General features: G+C 39.5%; 1 protein-coding gene across 1 annotated transcript in view; it reads right to left on the bottom strand.

The window, feature by feature from the left end:
- Positions 1-761: 761 nt before the first annotated feature.
- LOC146500877 (ephrin type-A receptor 6-like) overlaps positions 762-17,678 on the bottom strand; it is a 185,281-nt gene continuing 168,364 nt past the window's right edge. The window contains exons 10-17 of the mRNA XM_085136581.1: positions 15,866-15,991; positions 15,204-15,389; positions 9,753-9,814; positions 9,210-9,419; positions 6,415-6,564; positions 3,905-4,098; positions 3,463-3,612; positions 762-1,342 (exon numbers count right to left, since the gene is read on the bottom strand). Of these exons, the coding sequence (XP_084992707.1) occupies positions 1,228-1,342; positions 3,463-3,612; positions 3,905-4,098; positions 6,415-6,564; positions 9,210-9,419; positions 9,753-9,814; positions 15,204-15,389; positions 15,866-15,991 (1,193 nt within the window). The 3' untranslated portion in view covers positions 762-1,227. The remainder of the gene's footprint in view (positions 1,343-3,462; positions 3,613-3,904; positions 4,099-6,414; positions 6,565-9,209; positions 9,420-9,752; positions 9,815-15,203; positions 15,390-15,865; positions 15,992-17,678) is intronic.

Raw genomic sequence — 17,678 nt, 5'->3', positions numbered from 1 at the left:
TCTGAAGTGCAAACCTCTGTCAGTACTGTCTGTGTGAGTGTGTGCAAGAAAAAAACAAAAACAATAACGGCATGGAAGAATTTCATCATTATAAGTCCCTGTTAAGTTTCCAGCCAAACGTCTCTCCTCTATAGCTAAGCTCCGTGAACATTCATATATTAAGACAGTGGAGATTCGTGTACTTTCAGGCAATGTATGACATTCACAATCCAAGTAAATAAATAAATAACCCAAAACAAAACAGGCTGATCACACAATTGGGTGTACTATGCACAATTGGGTCTAAAACATATCAGATAGCCTTTGTTCATCTAAAAGCAACAGATCCAGCTTTGGGTATGACACTAAAACTGACGGATGGTGTTATGTGAGCCTCATGTTTGTATGTCAACAAGAGTTCTCTCATTGCGCAATTCTTCATCTTTCTCTGAGATACTGAGGTGACTGCATAATACTGTATTGCTGTTTCTGATTAAAAAAACAAACAAACAAACCAATTTTCTGTAAAATCAAATATCTAAATAAGATCCAGATTTACTAGGGCTTTCACATACAGGACCGCACATATATTCATATTAGGTTATAATAATTATTATTACTTGTCTATACACTTTTAAACATTCATAAACTTCTCGCTTCTTTCTTCAAGTATTAGTGTACCAGATTCTCTGGAGAGAGGGTAACTAAAGCAATCCAAATAAACCTTTATGATAAAATATCAAACTCCAAAATAAAAAATATTGAGGATATATATATATATATTTTTCAAAGGACAAAATGTTTCCATTGCACACTCGATAGCAGCTACATGAGCACATAACTCAGAGCAGAAAGAAAAAAAAGGAACATACAAAGAAAAAGAATCAGTAGATTACATTTGCAAATCTACACCTCTAGATATTGTTGCGCCACACACAAAGTACTGTTGTTGCAACAAGGCATTACATTCCCCTAAGTGAAGGCCTGGGAGAGCCTGAACAGTCTATCAGGCTGAAATAGTCTGGAAGAACCAGGCATACTGTGTAAGGGGTGTATAGTAGAAAAAGTTTGTTACTATAGGACGTGAAGGAGACCAGGGGAGAGTCTGCTGGAGTAGTCTGTCCAATGACCTCCTGTATGAGGGGTTAAGACCCAGGCACAGGCTGTAGACTGTCTGTCATATGGTCTAGACCTCACTTCCATCTGGTCCATCTATCTGTCCATCCCAGGTTATAATAAAGGGCGTCCTTATACATGGAAACCCTTCTCGTGTTCGTGCAGTAGCTGAAGGTGAAGGGTCTGTATGCTGCTGATGATTCGCCTCTGGTGGCCGATCAGCTCCACACCAATACGCCTCACATCTCTAGGCCGAGAGGGGAAACACAAGCGCACAAGGACACATGCAGAAAACACTTTAACTGTGTTAGGACTTATTTGATCACGTGTCACCAATTAGATGTGCTTTAATCTTAAATTATACAACTAGACAAAAGAACGACCAACATTTGCAGTCACTGAGATGAATATATTTCCTGATAATTAAAAAAATAAATTGATTATAAGTTTGAATATGTGACCCCACTCTAAGTCATACTAATGATTTAGGGGTCTCACAAACTCACAAAACTCATGTATCAAATATGATACACTTGGCTTTACAGGGTTAACCACCTATAAGATGATTCATATATAATTAAAGAGGTACTACAGCATTTTACTGCTGCACTTCTATAAACGTTTGAAGCATAGAAGACACAAAAAAGCATAACTTAATACATCCTGTTTTCACTGACTACTGACATTATTCAAGTAAAATTAGCAATACTGTTGTATTTATTACAGTAATTTAAACATACTCACAGGCCCTTCAAGTCTTATTTATGTATGTAAATAATAGCAAAATGAACCTGAAGTATAAAAGTATTCAAGATACAACAAAATGGGTGGTGTCAGTGTGTGTTACTGTGCTAGATCGATATCAGATTGACTTGATATTAATAGCACATTAATATGCAAGCAGCATGTGTCTGCATATGTGTCTGTTCTTTTCTCCATGAGTGTTCATCCAATCTACTTTAAAACTTGGAGAGTGCATGGCTGAGCATCGAAGTAAGTGCAGTGTGGAGTTGTTTGGATGGGTGGCTCTTATGTCATGGCTAAAATCCATTTTCAGTTACGCAACCAGCTGCCTGCGAGACCTTCAAGGAAAATTAGTAAATTGTAGCCACGCTGACTAAGACCACCACAGTCTGTAGAGAAACACTGCAGTGAAATTTGGATACAGCTTTAATTTTTGGGCAAAACTACCATGATACAGACACATTAAACTACAGCAATTGCTCAGACATGGAAACTGATGCCATATAGCTTCCGGTGCACAGATTTTATTCTGATGTTAATGCCAGAGCAGGTTTGGAGCTCTACAGTTAGTGAGTCAGCAGCGATGTTGTGAAATATCTAGGAACCGTATTACAGTACCAGTTCAAATTCAGTGACCGCTTCAGAAACAATTCATTCTTTAACAAATGATTGTAAAAACAGACTGCATGGCTATGTAACTAATGTATTACACCTATGGCAATAGGATGAATTCAAAGATTAAACGATGTGTCTTAATATTTGCCACATAAAAATCTTTATCACCGTGTACAATTTGTTCCTCTTTGTTCCTCTCTTTCCTCAGTGTGTCAAAGTGTCAAAGTAAGCATTTTTATTACTTAAAAATTGCTCCAGATAACATTACCTCAATTATTCAGGCTAACTTTGTATTATGTTTGCCTGTAGTCTCACACTGTAGATTGCTGATTACATTAGACAACAGTATATTTTATACATCCTTGGGTTCCGCTTATCCTTTCCAGGGTCTCAGGGAGCGCTGGAGCCTATCCCAGCTGTCATAGGGTGAGAGGCGGGGTACGTACTGGACAGATCGCCAGTCTGTCGCTAACAAATAGAGACACAGACAACCATTCGCACTCACATTCACACACAGATTCACACCTAGTGGCAATTTAGATTAATCAATTAACCTATCCCCACTAACTGCATGTCTTTGGAAGGTGGGAGGAAGCCGGAGTACCCAGAGGGAACCCACGCAAACACGGGGAGAACATACAAACTCCACACAGAAAGACCCCAGCCTGATGGTGGAATTGAACTCAGGACCTACTTGCTGTGCGGCAACCGTGCTAACCACCGTGCTGCCCTATATATTTTATACAGACAAATAAAAAAGGCAATATTTGTCTTGAATATAGTGAAATAAATGTGAAAAGTAGTGTAACATTAAAACATTACATTAGTATAGAATTATCTTACTTTACATCATTGCCTATCCTTGTGATTTCTACCTATCTATACAAAGTTTTCTCTGGGAGCTATAGAACAGCTTCACAGACTGAACTGCACTTCTTGTAACATGCAAACTTGACATGCTTTTGTGACATTTAAAAAAATGGTTATGTTTGAGCTGTTTCTACTCACTCAATACTCATCCTCGCCACTGAATCCAATGTGTTGTAGCCTGCTGCCATGAAATTGCTCTTGTACTGACTCATCTTGATGGAGTCCAGCCAGTCGCCGACAGAGATGAACATTGGGTAGTCCATTTCCTCCCCCGGAGATTCTGGTAGACTAATGCAAAAAGGAAAAAGAAAAGAAAAAAAGGTTAATGTCATAGTATGTCCATATTCAGTCATCTCAAAGTTGAAAAACTAGTGAAACATCAAAAAGTTCTTAGTGCGTTACTTATTTTAGGTGTAGGAGTGAAAACGTTTGTCAGTGTTCAAGGAAAATAACTCATACTCTGTCCTGGGGTAAGAATACTCCTACAGAAAAACACATTCACTGGTTCACTGGTCATTTTTAGCCAGAGTGCATTTCCTTTAATTCATTTCATGGCACAAAAAGTTTTTCAGTACTGTACCTCTGAATGTCCTCTACCAGAGGCAGCAGGCTGCTTGGGTTACGGATTAGTTTATCCAAGAAAGAAACAATATCTGTAAACTTTGGTCGATGATTCCTCTCCTTCTGCCAACAGTGCAGCATTAGCTGGTGCAGGGCCACTGGGCAGCCCATTGGTGCAGGGAGCCGATAGCCCTCTTCGATGGACAGAATCACCTGGAGAAAGAGTTGGACGTGGTAAATGGTCTAAATCTGGCTGAAGCCTGCCAATTAAACAGTCTGGTTAAAAGTTAGAGATTTCTTTGTGATTTATATCAGTTATACACATGACAACGTTCCCAGATAGCAGACCAGTTTTGGCCTCTTGGCTACTTACAGCAGCTCAATTAGAGCACTGGCAAATGCTGTGTGCGCCAGATGTTGCACAAAAGTCATTAGCTTGGCTTGACATGGATTACGCCAAGTGTTTTGTGGCTAGAGGTGGCACAAATGCCAGAACACACCTGACATCTGGCTCATAAAAGGTGGAGCTGTGGCAGAATAGAGGCAGCCAGATGCCATCAGTCAAAGCCAAATGCGGCACAGAAGAAAATGCAGATTTGGGCCACATTTAGGCTAAACCTTCAGTGTGATCTCTGTTTTGTTTCCTTTCACATACTGGTTTAGAGTTTTGTTATGTTATTATTGTATTTATGCCACATTATCAGTCACTTTTCACTTGTTCTTCACATTATTATTAGAGTTCAGCTGACAGTGTGTCTTAACATCCATACGTTATCTCCTCAGATCCCCTCAAGGAAAGCGGCGTATCTACAAGTATCTTTGTAGCGAGCAGTGGTAAGTGGCTGACCAGGATGAGATAGTCTTTGGCAGATTTTTGTGGCTTGGCTGGCCTTTTGACTTAGAAAGCACTTCTAAGCAATTCTCAAACAGCACAAATCCTCCCCAAACCTGGGGACCTTAGTGAATGTGTGTGCCGGGTCGTCTGGGTACGTATGTGTGTGAGTCTGTCTGTAAAGGGTTGAGGGGATTACAGTCAAGCTTTCACACTCAGCGGAGAGAGGGATGGATATGCTTCCACCAAGGTCCTTCCAATCCCTGACCACAGCCCAGGGATCAGCGGGTTGCTCAGCTGCACTGAATCCACAGCTATAAACTCTCCCTTGAATGGCCCGCAGTCCTCTGAACCTCTGACCTTTACTGCTCTTTCCATTCCCTCTTACTCATCTTTTTCATCCTTTGGGTGGATATCACCAGTATCTTTGTTCCTAACCTCGATTCTCTCAGAGGTAGGTTTTTGATGTGAGCAAATAGTCATAGAGCAGGTGAAAGGGCATCGACTTTAAGAGATATAATGGAAAACAAACGTAAAATTTACACAGTGAAGCAGGAACGAAGGATGTGAAAAGTCAATATTATTGTGGATTGAGGTTAAAGGAGAGGTTTGTGAGAGAAAAACGTCTCATCAATATAACTCTGAGCAGAACACATGAAGGAAACAGTGATTCAAAAGCAAATAGTACACAGCAATCGCACTCTACAGGTGTTTTATATGCTTGACTGCATTGATGAGAACATTTAAAAATGAAAGCAATTACCTGGATGATTTTTCAATAAAACAGGTGGTGGTATTGCATGTTAACACTGGTTCCCACCAGCCATACAACAGAATAAAGACGAAGATAGCAGCAAAGTATCCTCTAGCTGCTACCACAGTGTGTTGTTACTATTGCTGTGCAAAATCATGTTAGAGACAAAACAAGACCAACTTTTGGCTTCTTGCCACTCACAACAAATGATGAAGCCTGTTAGGTCAGGTTATCCATTCAGTCAGTAGCTGTTGGTCCCACATGGACACATTTTAATGGTGCATCCAACTTATGAGCTATGTCAACAAACTACTACTGTATGTACCAACAATTAAAATCAATAAATCAAGCAGTATTTCCAAATGTTCTTTTTAATTTAACTGAAAACTATAAAAAAAGATTATTTTATATGAATCCTGATGGTGTACACAGTGACATCTGCTCCAAAAGCAAACAACAGCAATCTCGACTACACTGATTAAATACAGGAACAAAAAACATTACAAAACGAAACAACCCCCAAAATAACAGTTTTGGCCTGACCACCTACTTAAAAACTGTCTGGCGTAGTAGAGATATCTTTATTCTGCAAGTAGCCTCCAGCTACAATTCCAGTTCAGGTAACCATGACCTGTAATACCACATGCTGGAATAGGTGTTACACGTTCTCTTGGTATACCTCGTGAAATATATATGCTTATCTTTTACACATGTAAAGTTAATTTTACAGGATAAAGAGTGAAATTAAAAATAAAATAATGAAATGCCGAAGTAATAGACTGAATGTGCAATTTATTTGCTTCACAGCATCAAAATCCAATTTCAGAAAATCTTACATCATGTATCTTGAAGTACATTATATTAAAAACACAAGCTCTATATTTTTATCATGAAGTCCTGCTAGTTTTAATAGTTTTTCTCCTCATATGACAGGAATACTCACATCCTGATTGGACATCTCCCAGTAAGGTCGTTCTCCATAAGACATCACTTCCCACATGACAATGCCGTAGCTCCATGCATCACTGGCCGAGGAGAATTTTCTGTATGAGATGGCCTCAGGAGCTGTCCATCGAATTGGGATCTTACCACCCTGCTCATGAAAAATAAAAGGTAAAACAAAGCCACACATAAATAATGCAAACACACATATGAGCAAAATGCCAGCATATAGTAAATTCATTCCTCAAGTTTATTAAAGTCCCCAAAGTCACATCCACTGTTGAAACCATTCAGTTCAGACTAAAAATACTTGGAAAGTCACTAAACTTTAGTTATAATATGTAAAACAGGCTGTACCTTCCACTGAGGTTTTTCTACTGCGTTTGATGCACCTTGGACTCCTTGTACAAATATAAAGTGAGATGTACTTTATTGTAGCATCCAGTACATCTGTCCTATCTGTTTCACACCCTTTTTGTGAGATATGCTGTTCCTTTCATCTCGAAAGTCTGATGTCAGAGTAAAAGAGCAACATCACATTTGAGCAGTAGTAATCACAGAAACGGGCAGCGTGGAGCCATTCAGCCGGTAATATAAAGGTTTAAGGTTGGTAATATCTGAGGTACAATGCCATACCTCTTTTATGTGCTTAAACGTCACAGCAGGACGTTCACAGATATAGCCTGGTCGGTGCTTTGTGTATGGCTTATGTAGTAATTCACAAATGCACAGCGGTGACAGTACATATTACAAATTCTGCAGTTTTACTGCTGTTTACATGTGCTGCTGCCTTTTGGATTGCAGAATCAGGGTTGGTGTGGGTGCTCTGACTTTCCAAGGTGGTGTTTATTTAAATTTAATAAGTGAATAATTATCAATTGCACCACCTAATTAATAAATTAGGGAGTGCATGGCATATGGTGCCTAAGTGCCAGGTCCTCTTGTATTATTTGCAGTAAAGGTTTCAGTGCTTCTAGCTTTTGTTTTGAGTATTTTTTTTCTCAGTGTTCATTGTTATTCTTCCATTTATGACCTTTTGCAGTTTTGGGATCTTGTCTTTTGTCTGCTTGTTCTTTTTGCCCTCACTGACTGCCTCCAAGTGTACAACCATTTCCTGTTTTCAGATTAAAGATCGGAATTTTTTTGCTCTGCACATTTTTGCATTCGAGTCATAATTTCAAACTGAATGTGCTTAATGTGCAATTGTCCAAATAGGTATGGTAAATATGCCTGGACTCTCTCATCCTGTATGATATAACAACAAAAGGTAGTCTTCAATAATGCTGCTGTCACTGTGCTAAATATTCTGTTTTTTTTTGCCTCTTTTCTCCCCTTTCTCCTTTCAGCTCACCTCACCTTTCACTTCCCTTTTGTGGATTTCAACCACAGTGTTGTGAGGCAGAAAGTTCAACTTGGAGCCGTAAACACAGCATTTCCCTCACACAAAAACCTCAATACAATCCAGGAAATGGAGGTCACTGTGGGCTCAGACAGATTTAGCACATGAGCGCCGAAAGTTTCACTTTTGCAATTTAAGGCTAGTCCATCTTTTGCTTGCCTCAGCCGGTAAAGCAGGAAAATCTAAATTAAATCAGCCTAATCTAGTTGGAGCAATGCATCGGGTTTCTTATATAGATAGCATCAGCATACACGGTAAATAGAACCGTTTAATTGAAAATTCAAAACTTTCAGAGTCATATTTCATTTCTGATTTTCATTTTACTTTTCCACACTGACATCTGGGGATTTGTTTGAGTGAAACAATGATAAGCAGCAACGGGTGCTGAAAGAAAAAAGATCCACAAGACTCGTCTCCTCGCTTCAGTATTGATGCGTTTTTGAAAACAAGGTTTCTGGAGATGCAAAGTTTTCAGAGTACGTGTAGAAGCTACTTTGGAAATCCGTTTTTCTTTTTTGATACTGCCATACTAGTCCAACCTAACAGCTAGGGAACAGCTGCTAGGTTGGACTTCCGTGCCTTTTGCGTTTTAAAACTTTCAGTCTCTGTTTCTAATGAGATTGGCTACCAAAGCCAGATTTACACCAGCTGGCTGTGAATAAGACTGGAGTGAGGGTAAACTTTTATCATGGATATTACTGTGCTGCTGTAGCTATTGTCGAGGCTCAGATCTCCTCACTAACTTCTGATTACCTTTCCTCACTATCCCCTGTGTTTCCTTTGTCTCTCCTTGTGTTTTCAGTGTCACTGTTTTATTTTGGTAATCACTTTCTATGTGCCTCTTTGGTTTTGTTTCCTTTGTTTTCCTGCCTCTATGATTGTCTGCTTTGCACTTATTGTCCACCGGTGCCTGATCCCTATTCGCTCCTCATGTGTATATATTGTTCTGCGTCTCCCTTGTTAGTCGTCAGTCTGTCTGTTCTGCAATCGATTACACTTCCTGCTTACTTTCTTTGCCTGCTCATCTCTTCATGTTTCAGCGATATCCCCTCTGAATTTGCTACTTGTTTTTCATCTTTTGTTTAGATTTCTCTTGGCTTTACCTGTCAATATTTCACATCTAGCAATTTTCGAGGCGATAAAATGCAACGATGGAGAAACAACTTAAAAAAAAACAGAAGCTTTTTACGCATTACGCCTTAGTTTCCTAAAATGGTTCAACATTAAAATCCCAGGAACATAATGGATCGATGCAACCTCAGTGCAGGCCCTAACAGTAACATTTTTCCCAGTTGTGACATAGAACAAAATGATTTCAGCTTTGTGAAAAGCTGTAATAAATTAGCAGCAGCTGCTTGGTTTATGAGGGCTGAGTTATTGGAGGGTGTCAGGTGTACCGTTGTGGTGTAAGCTGCCTCCGGGTCGTCCTCCAAGACTCGGGACAAGCCGAAGTCTGACACTTTACACACCAGATTGCTGTTGACCAGGATGTTTCGAGCTGCCAGGTCTCGGTGAACGTAGCCCATATCTGACAGATACTTCATGCCCGAAGCGATGCCACGCAGCATGCCAACCAACTGGATGACGGTGAAGTGACCATCATGTTGCTAACAGGAAGAATAGGATATTGAGGAAAGTATGGGGTCAGAGAAGGAGAAGGCAGAAAAAGGAGGGTAAGGATGGATAAAGAGAGCAAGACAAAGAAAAATTACTGACAAAAAAGAAGAAGAAACTAGTTTGTTTAGAATTAAGCTGAGCAGCAAACTGAGAGGAGAGTCTGCTACAGTAAATACATTACATAATTCATATAAGTGATGAGTCACAAATGTTACTAGAAGTGATCTCGCAAAGCCTTAAGTGCAAAGGCATGCAGAGGCAGTAAAAATATGTATAGCAGAGATCTGAGGAAATAATCATGCCTGCGACACTCCAACACTTACTCTCAAAAATGAGTCCAGTGATCCATTTTCCATGTACTCCACCACGATCATAACAGGCCTGCCTGCAAAAACACACAAAGACAGCACATACACTGTGTTTATTTCAGAATATTTCTGTGGCATTGTGGCCCGTTTACAGTGTAGGGTGGAGGATAAGATCGAAGGAGCTTGGCAGAAATTGAGTGAGACTCACAATGTCTGTGGTCCAAAGCACATACTGTTTATAAAGGCTGGATCTAGCCACCCAAATGTCACCAGTCGGCCTCTTAAGTCGAAGAAGTGAAGTGAAGAAGTCCTGCCTGAGAAACTGAGTACGCTGCTTGCTCCTACCATAGCTACTTGCTATTTATAAGGTAAACATGGCTTTCTTTGCAGTAAATACTAATTGTATATTCAGTCTGTAGTATTAATTCAGTTTGCATGTTTTCGAAATAAAATTGGATTATGTTTGGTTCTGAAACAGCCAACTAAACTCAGCTAGACTGTAAAGCAGACTTCAAAGTGAAGCGTGCATTAAACATACAATAAGAATGATTTTTTTATTTATGGAGAAGACAGCTAGTAGTCTAAAGCAGTTAAAGAATTGGATTAAACAGATTAATTATGAATTTTCTGATAAAAGAAGAATATTGCATGCTCTCTCTCATGCCATCCTACATGATCCACTGATCATCTAAAACATTATAATTGAATTAATGTAGAAAACGCATTATGCTTATAAAGAGTGGCTGACAAAATAACAAAGTATTTCAATTATTTTAAATTTAGTTACTATTTCAGGAAATCCAGGAGGGGAAACAAAAACAACCTCACAGAACATGAGCAGTTTATTGATGCATCAAGTCAAGCTGCTCAATTGATAAAATCTGTCCGTTTCAAATTACCCAGCCGGTCAGTTGGGACCCGTATTTAGTATTCAGTCCATGTATGACACGAAACCTTAGTTAGAAAAAATGTAAGCCCAGTTTCTCTTTCCAAATGTTTTTATTTCCCCACCGAGGATCCCTACAGAGTTACTGATTGACTGGTTTACAGCTAGAAACCAACTGTCTAAGGCCTGTTTTCTGGTGAGCTGTAAACCCTCCTGAACTGCTGGGAAGAGAAAGACAAGTATTTGATTGGTGAAGAGACACCGTGTTATTACACTTTCAGTTCATGTAATTTTTAAAACTCACACAGGAATATGAAAATGACATGACGGAAGATGGAATATTTTACAGACATTTATATAATGGGGTCTCCCAACACAGTTTCAGGTGAGTATTTGCCGTTTCATAATTCAACAGACGACTGCCATCTTACTTTTAATTTCTATCCAATATTCCTAGTTTTCCACATTTTTTTCTGTTTCAAGGATATTTATAGATCATTTTTTACGAGAAGGGAGACAGCAATATATGAACAAACCACAAGGTTTGGACACTTCTGATATATGCATATAATACTTGAAATGCTTACAAAATGATGCACATTGTTATGTATTTTTCATCTGAACTGATGAATAATAGTGCTGTTTTGAAGCTGAAGGACAAACCTAAAACTTCAGTTTTGGGGTCAGTGTTTTAGCTCAGTAGAGACAGTAATAGTTTGATTAGGTTGACACAATAATGTGACTTAAACCTATTTAAATGTCAAATCTAATTCGAATTTAAATGACTTCTCATTTACAAGTTGGACTATAATTTGGACAATATAGCAGCGTGTTTACAGGCACTGACATGATTGAGTTTTTGTGCATCTGGATAGTGCAACTCTGCTGGAATTTGACAGAAAAAAGCTAAATTGTTAAAAAAAAAAAAAAGACAGGCAGCAGAAGTCTGCCAGCTTTGCGCTATAATCTCAATGACAATATTTGCTATTGTTAGAGTGACTACAACATATTAGTAAGGCATACTGAGCCAAGACACGTTTCTTGTATTGTATCATGTGCAGCTGTTGAAAGTGAAAAGTTTAGAGGAGTAATTAGACCATCATTCCTTCAAATGAAAAAATCATTCAGTCAAAACAGAAAGTTTTCACAGGACTCTGCAGTCCTTTGAAAAAACTACTCCGCATGATTCAATAGCTTGTAATAATTCCTTTATTGCATTAACAGTCTCTCACATCACTGCGGAGGAATTTTGGCCTGGCCCACTCTTTTTTTAAATTTATTTACAAAACTGATTCAGTTTACTGCGGTTGGCAAACATGAATTCATGGATAGCTCTTTTGAGGTTTCCCCTTAGCACCTCAGTTAAGTTGAATCCTGGACTTTGACTTTGCAACAACTTGATTCTTTTCTTTTTCAGCCATTACGGTGTAGATTTTCTAATATACTTGGGATCATTGTCCTGTTGCGTGACCCAGCTTCAGTCAATTTTTAGCAGTCGGGCAGATGGTACATATGAGTCTCGGTTGCTTTGGTTGAACAGTTCATGATCGACTCATTGACTGCAAGAGGCCAAGGTCATGTGGCTGCAGAACCAGTCCAAACCATCACTCCTCCACTACTGTGCTTGGTAGTTCATGCTGATGTGCTCTGTTTGACTTTGCCAAACTTGATGTTGTGCATCTAGACCAAGTGCTCCACTTTGGTCTAGTCGAGCTAAAAGACACTGTTCCAGCAGTGGTTTGCTCAGATGCAGCTTTGTAAACTTGAACTATGGGTGTTTTTTTTGTGAGCTTCCCAACTTTTAATATTTTTCTTATTGCACAATCATGAACAATCATGAACATTTAAAATGGTAACTGAGGCCCGCAGATTCTGAGATGTAGCTCTTGAGTTTTTGAAGTTTGTCTGAGCATTGCATGATCCGACCTTAGGGTAATCTCTCAAGGACTGGGAAGATGCCGTTGTATCAATACTCGCCTGAATGCTCCAGACCAGCAAACTGCCCAAACATCTGCTTTTAAAGATCTAGTCGAATTTGATGATGGTCAATATTTGATTAGCAGTATCTGGCTACTACTTATCTACTTATCCTCCTAATTCCCATGGGCGCTGTAAGGGTGTACTTAGTTTTCCACAGGACTTGACTGTAAAGGTAAATTGCTTTTGCACTTTTTACAAAAGAAAAGATTAAAGATGCTAAATGACAGGTTGATTTGGTGAATGAATGCTGGGTTAACTTTTATAACGGCTTTGAACAGCAACTTTTCCAAAAGAAGTATGCAAAGCTGTCTGAAGTATGAGATAATTATAAAAATAACAGATGGTGCGAGTTATGGTCACTTGAGCACCAGCATTTCATTGTTCCTATGGATTGCTAATGAAGCATCTTCCACTTTGGTTTAAACAGAAATTGTAAACGCTGCAGGCTTACAACATTTCTGTTAAACAGAATGTGCTTGGAGCATTTCTACTGGAAAAGACCGAGCACCTGTTGTAAATGGCGTTGTGTGATGAAATAATCTCTGAAAGTCTACTGTGGTATTCAAATCGACAAGGCAAACAACTTAAAATAAACACACATTCAGGAATAATATGTGTTGAGCTTCATAATGTATAATCCAGTCACAAAAATGGAAGACATGGAGTATATATACAGGCATATGGCTAGATAAGTAAAGCCTTGTTTTTGCTGAACTCTATCACCCGAGACCAAATGAGCACATGTTTTTGTTTAAATCTGCAAAAGCCTATCACTTTTAAATATCATCCCTCCTTACACAAATCCAGCAGGGATAGACAAGAAATTATTTGATCAAGCTTGGCTTTCCCGAGCTAATTAGCAAGGTCTGGAAACAATATATAGTTATGCAGTGCAGCGCCTGAACAAAAACAAACGCACCTGCTTGCCAGAATCTAATGTGTCACCTGTTATTTCAGAGCAGGTATAGCAGTCAGTCACAGCACAATACTCTCCATAATTAGTCTCCGAAGAACAACAACAGATGGAAGGAGTGAAAGTTGGAGAGAGTGAGAGAAAGGACAAAGACAGATAGGTGAACACAGATAGGATACATACAGCCTCTACATACAGTCTGATGCCCCACTGCAAACACAAATGACTTTTAATATGTATAGGGTGCTGTATGCATATGTTCACTTTTGAATTCGCAGTCATGGAAGCAGGTTTATTCAGATATAAGATATATACTTATATATCAAATTTAAAAGTTGACATTATTTAAAACCTTAAGAACATATGAAACGTACAAAGGGACCAGATGCAATATTATGACTAGAGAGTGATCTCAATGGCTTTGAAAGAGGTGCTATTGATAAAAGATGTCTATTCAGCGCAGGCAGACACAGTTGTTGACCTCTGATGTGATGAAAGGTTTCTCAGTCACAGTCACTGAAAATGTTTTTAGAGTCTTACTGCACAAGTCAGCTCTGTGCTGTTGGGAGGACTTTTTTCCACTCACTCCCTTCAGAAATGTTAGTGCATAAAACGCTTAAATATGTCGCTGCAAAAACCAGCCATCATTGCCTTAAATGTAATAATGACAGTACTGGCTTAGACACAAACAAACAAAAAACCCTTATCGCCTGGGTTTTTATCACTTGGGGGTCAGAGCTGAGGAGTGTCCTCTATTTGCATTCACAGAGGGGTTGAAAGTCTTCAGGGGACACATTTATATTCACAGCGATGTCTCAGTTTATACAACCCCTGTAAAAACAACCATATGTTGCACAGGGTGAGCCCAGTAAAACAGAGCTCGTTAACAAGTCCACACTCAAACACTCACGCACACGAGTTTTGTAGAAAAAGTGTTTTTCTTCACAAAAACAGGACTTACACAGTCATGCAGCCCCGGCCACTTGCAAACAAAATGCACACATACACACAAATTTACACAATAAGTAAGCAGAAATAGCGACATTGAGCCACGTATAAACAGAGCAAAGTCATTTCACATGGTGACTAATTACTCAGTATGAAAAAAAAGTCTGTTCCAGCCCTAAAGATTGTTTTTAGAGCAACCATAAAAAAACAAACAAAGAAAAAAAAAAACAAACAAAAACCCAAAGGTGGAACTTTATTGCTTTATAAGCAAAATGCTTAATGTTAATTCAGGATTTAGCGCAGACTACAACAGACAGCCAAACTGTTGGGGGGGAGGGGTCTTCTTTCTTTTTGATAAAAATATAGCAGCAGAGTTTCAAATGTTTATATAACGCAATGTTCTTTTCTTTAATTCTACATGGAAAAACGCCAAACTCATTAGGCTAGAATGTGCAGAAGAAGCAGTAGACTGGGTTTGAGTTTGTGTGTTGGCAGTGAATACAGCAAAGCAGCAGCAGTATGGGGGAGCGAACAGAGTTATGAAGAAAAGATTTATCTCGTAGCTTAAAAATACAGTTTTTCATCAGCGGCATCAGTTGTGTACAGGCTCCTCCATAAATCACTGCCAACTATGTTTCAGACTATATTAGAAGAACGTACTGAAGAGGTGACACTGCATGTACATTGGAACGATTTGAATTTGCCTCAAGTACGCAAACTCTCTCACAATCCTCCTTACTTTTTGTGACCACGCCCTCCAGCCTGATGATGTTAGGGTGGTCAAACTGGCCCATGATAGATGCCTCACGCAGGAAGTCCCACCTCTGACGCTCCACATAGCCTCCCTTTAGTGTCTTTATCGCCACGGCAATCTCCTTCTTCCCTGGTGTTCTCAGACGACCGCTGCACACTTCTCCAAATTCACCTGGAGAACACACACACACACACGATACGATGTATATCAGCAAGCGTCGCGGCATCAGCAGGTAATGCAGCATACCACCTGGGGGCAGTGTTGGAGTTCCCATTTAAACTCCAGCCTTATTAGCTTTGCTCTGATTAGGTTAACTTCATAACATTCTCTCTTTCACCTTCTAAAAAAAGCCTCAAGTCTATTCTTACATTTCCTTTTGTTCTCTAAACCTGTTAAAGTTTTAATATTCCAACAGCGTGTGTCAAGAAAATGACAGGGAGAAGCTGGCAGATGAAAAAGGCATCCTCTTTAGTATATACAAAGGAGAAAGAGAGAGGCGTTTAGAGTGGTAAAAACTGATAATCTTATATAGACATTTAAAACTATTGTTATCGAAAACAACATGAAATGATACTCTTGTGATCACAGGAGAACATTGTGTCAGTGAGCAAGCGTATAAGAGTGTGTGCACGTCTGCGTGAGCATACCGGCTCCGATCACCCTCTCAATGCGGATCCTGGAGGGGTCGATCTCCTTGGTGAATTCGTGGACAGCCTGTGTGGGATCTTCATATGTATCAGGATCCACGTAAGTCTTTATTCCTGGGTAAGGGACTGTGGACAAACACAGCGAGTAATCAATACAGTGAAGTGGCGTACATGCAGTTTGTTTTTTATGGAGTTTACTGATGGTACGGCTGCAACTTCATTATGCATGCTTCAAATACTACACAATCAGTGGTACTTGTACCCCACAAGGTATTTTTACATTCACTGAGGGAATGTGGAAAGGATGAAAATAAACACACTCATGGGATTACTGATCTTTAGTTAAGTGTGGCAAAAACCAACTGCTATAATAAGCTGACTGCACAGGACCCAACAGCCTTGTGTTATCGCTGAAAACATGGAAAACAGTTTGCAAACACACAGATGCGCTAAAGAGAAAATGAAAGAAATGATTGAAATATCCAGCTGCCGACAAAAACATAGTAAAAAAGCAAGACAAACCCACATTCACACAGTCTACATATCTTAGACAAATCGATAGGAGAAAGCTCTAAATTGTTTTTATTTTTTATATTATTCCATCAGCACTGGATCATAGGATGTTATATAAACAAATTCAACTCTCTCGAGACAAATGGCTTCAAACACATCCTCCCACTTCCATTTATTACGAGCTGTGAGACAACGAGCACAAATCTTTAGCTAAATCCCCGCAGGGCAGCACACTGAGCACTGAACCATCCTTTTAACTGCGGCATGCTTTTAGCCATTATTTAAAGTGACCCTTCACCCTGCCGAAGTGTCCTTGAGCAAGTCAGCGAGTCTTTAACAAGCTGCTGCTGGTCTTGCGCTGACCCTCGCCTCCCAGCGGAGAGCTCCCAGACAGAAGCTGTGCTTCTCCTTCAGGGATCGATAGAGTATCACAAAACAAAAAAACAACAACGAGTTGTCTCAGAGGCACGAATCGACACAAGCAAAATGCCAAGGACCCGGTTCCCCTTTCACAGCTTCTGCTCAGCATCTCACACTGTGCCGCTGAAACAGGACACAGGAGATATGCACTGTATTTCACAGCCAATTGTAGCTCTGTGGCCTCGATCCAACCGTCCTCTTTGAACAGTCCTCATTTCTCTTTGTCTTCTCTTCTCTTTCTGTACCTTTCAACCCTCATTTTCATTTGAGTCTCCCTTTTTTGTTTATCCTCTAGCAAATTTCCCTCACCTTGTCGCCATCGTCTTCATTTTACTGCTCAACTCGCTTTCAAATATCTCTCTCTCCAGTTTTCACTTCACAGCTCTCAATTCAATTTGTGATTTTCATGTCAGGAATGAAAAGATGGGCATAAAAGATATAAAGCAACAGAAAAGTACTGGAGTGCAAAAGCTGACAGCTCAGAGATGCAGTTGTCATTTGTAACCAGATTAAGAAAAAAATAATACGAAATTATAAAAAAGCTCATAAAGCTCATGCTCATATTAAGTGAAACTTAAGTGGACATAAGAAGGAAGACAAAAGATGAAGGAAAGAAGAAGAAACAGACAGATGAAGGAGCATGCTAGTGGCTCTATTAAATAAATACACGTGACAATAGCGGGTAGGCATTTTTGTATTCTGTAAAAGCTCATGGTGAAGTCGGTGCAAAATTCAATATGCAAAGGAACAAGAACAAATGGGAAATGATCCATACAGAAGTACATGGTGCATGTTGAATGCAAAGTGAAGAGAGGTGGCTGTTAGCTCCCTATATGGCTCTCAGACTCGCTTCAGATTTATTCCCTGTTTACTGGCACCA

Source organism: Neolamprologus multifasciatus, chromosome 16, assembly GCF_963576455.1.
Source record: "Neolamprologus multifasciatus chromosome 16, fNeoMul1.2, whole genome shotgun sequence".
Classification (NCBI taxonomy): Eukaryota; Metazoa; Chordata; class Actinopteri; order Cichliformes; family Cichlidae; genus Neolamprologus; species Neolamprologus multifasciatus.
This window is presented reverse-complemented; position numbering and strand designations above follow the sequence as displayed.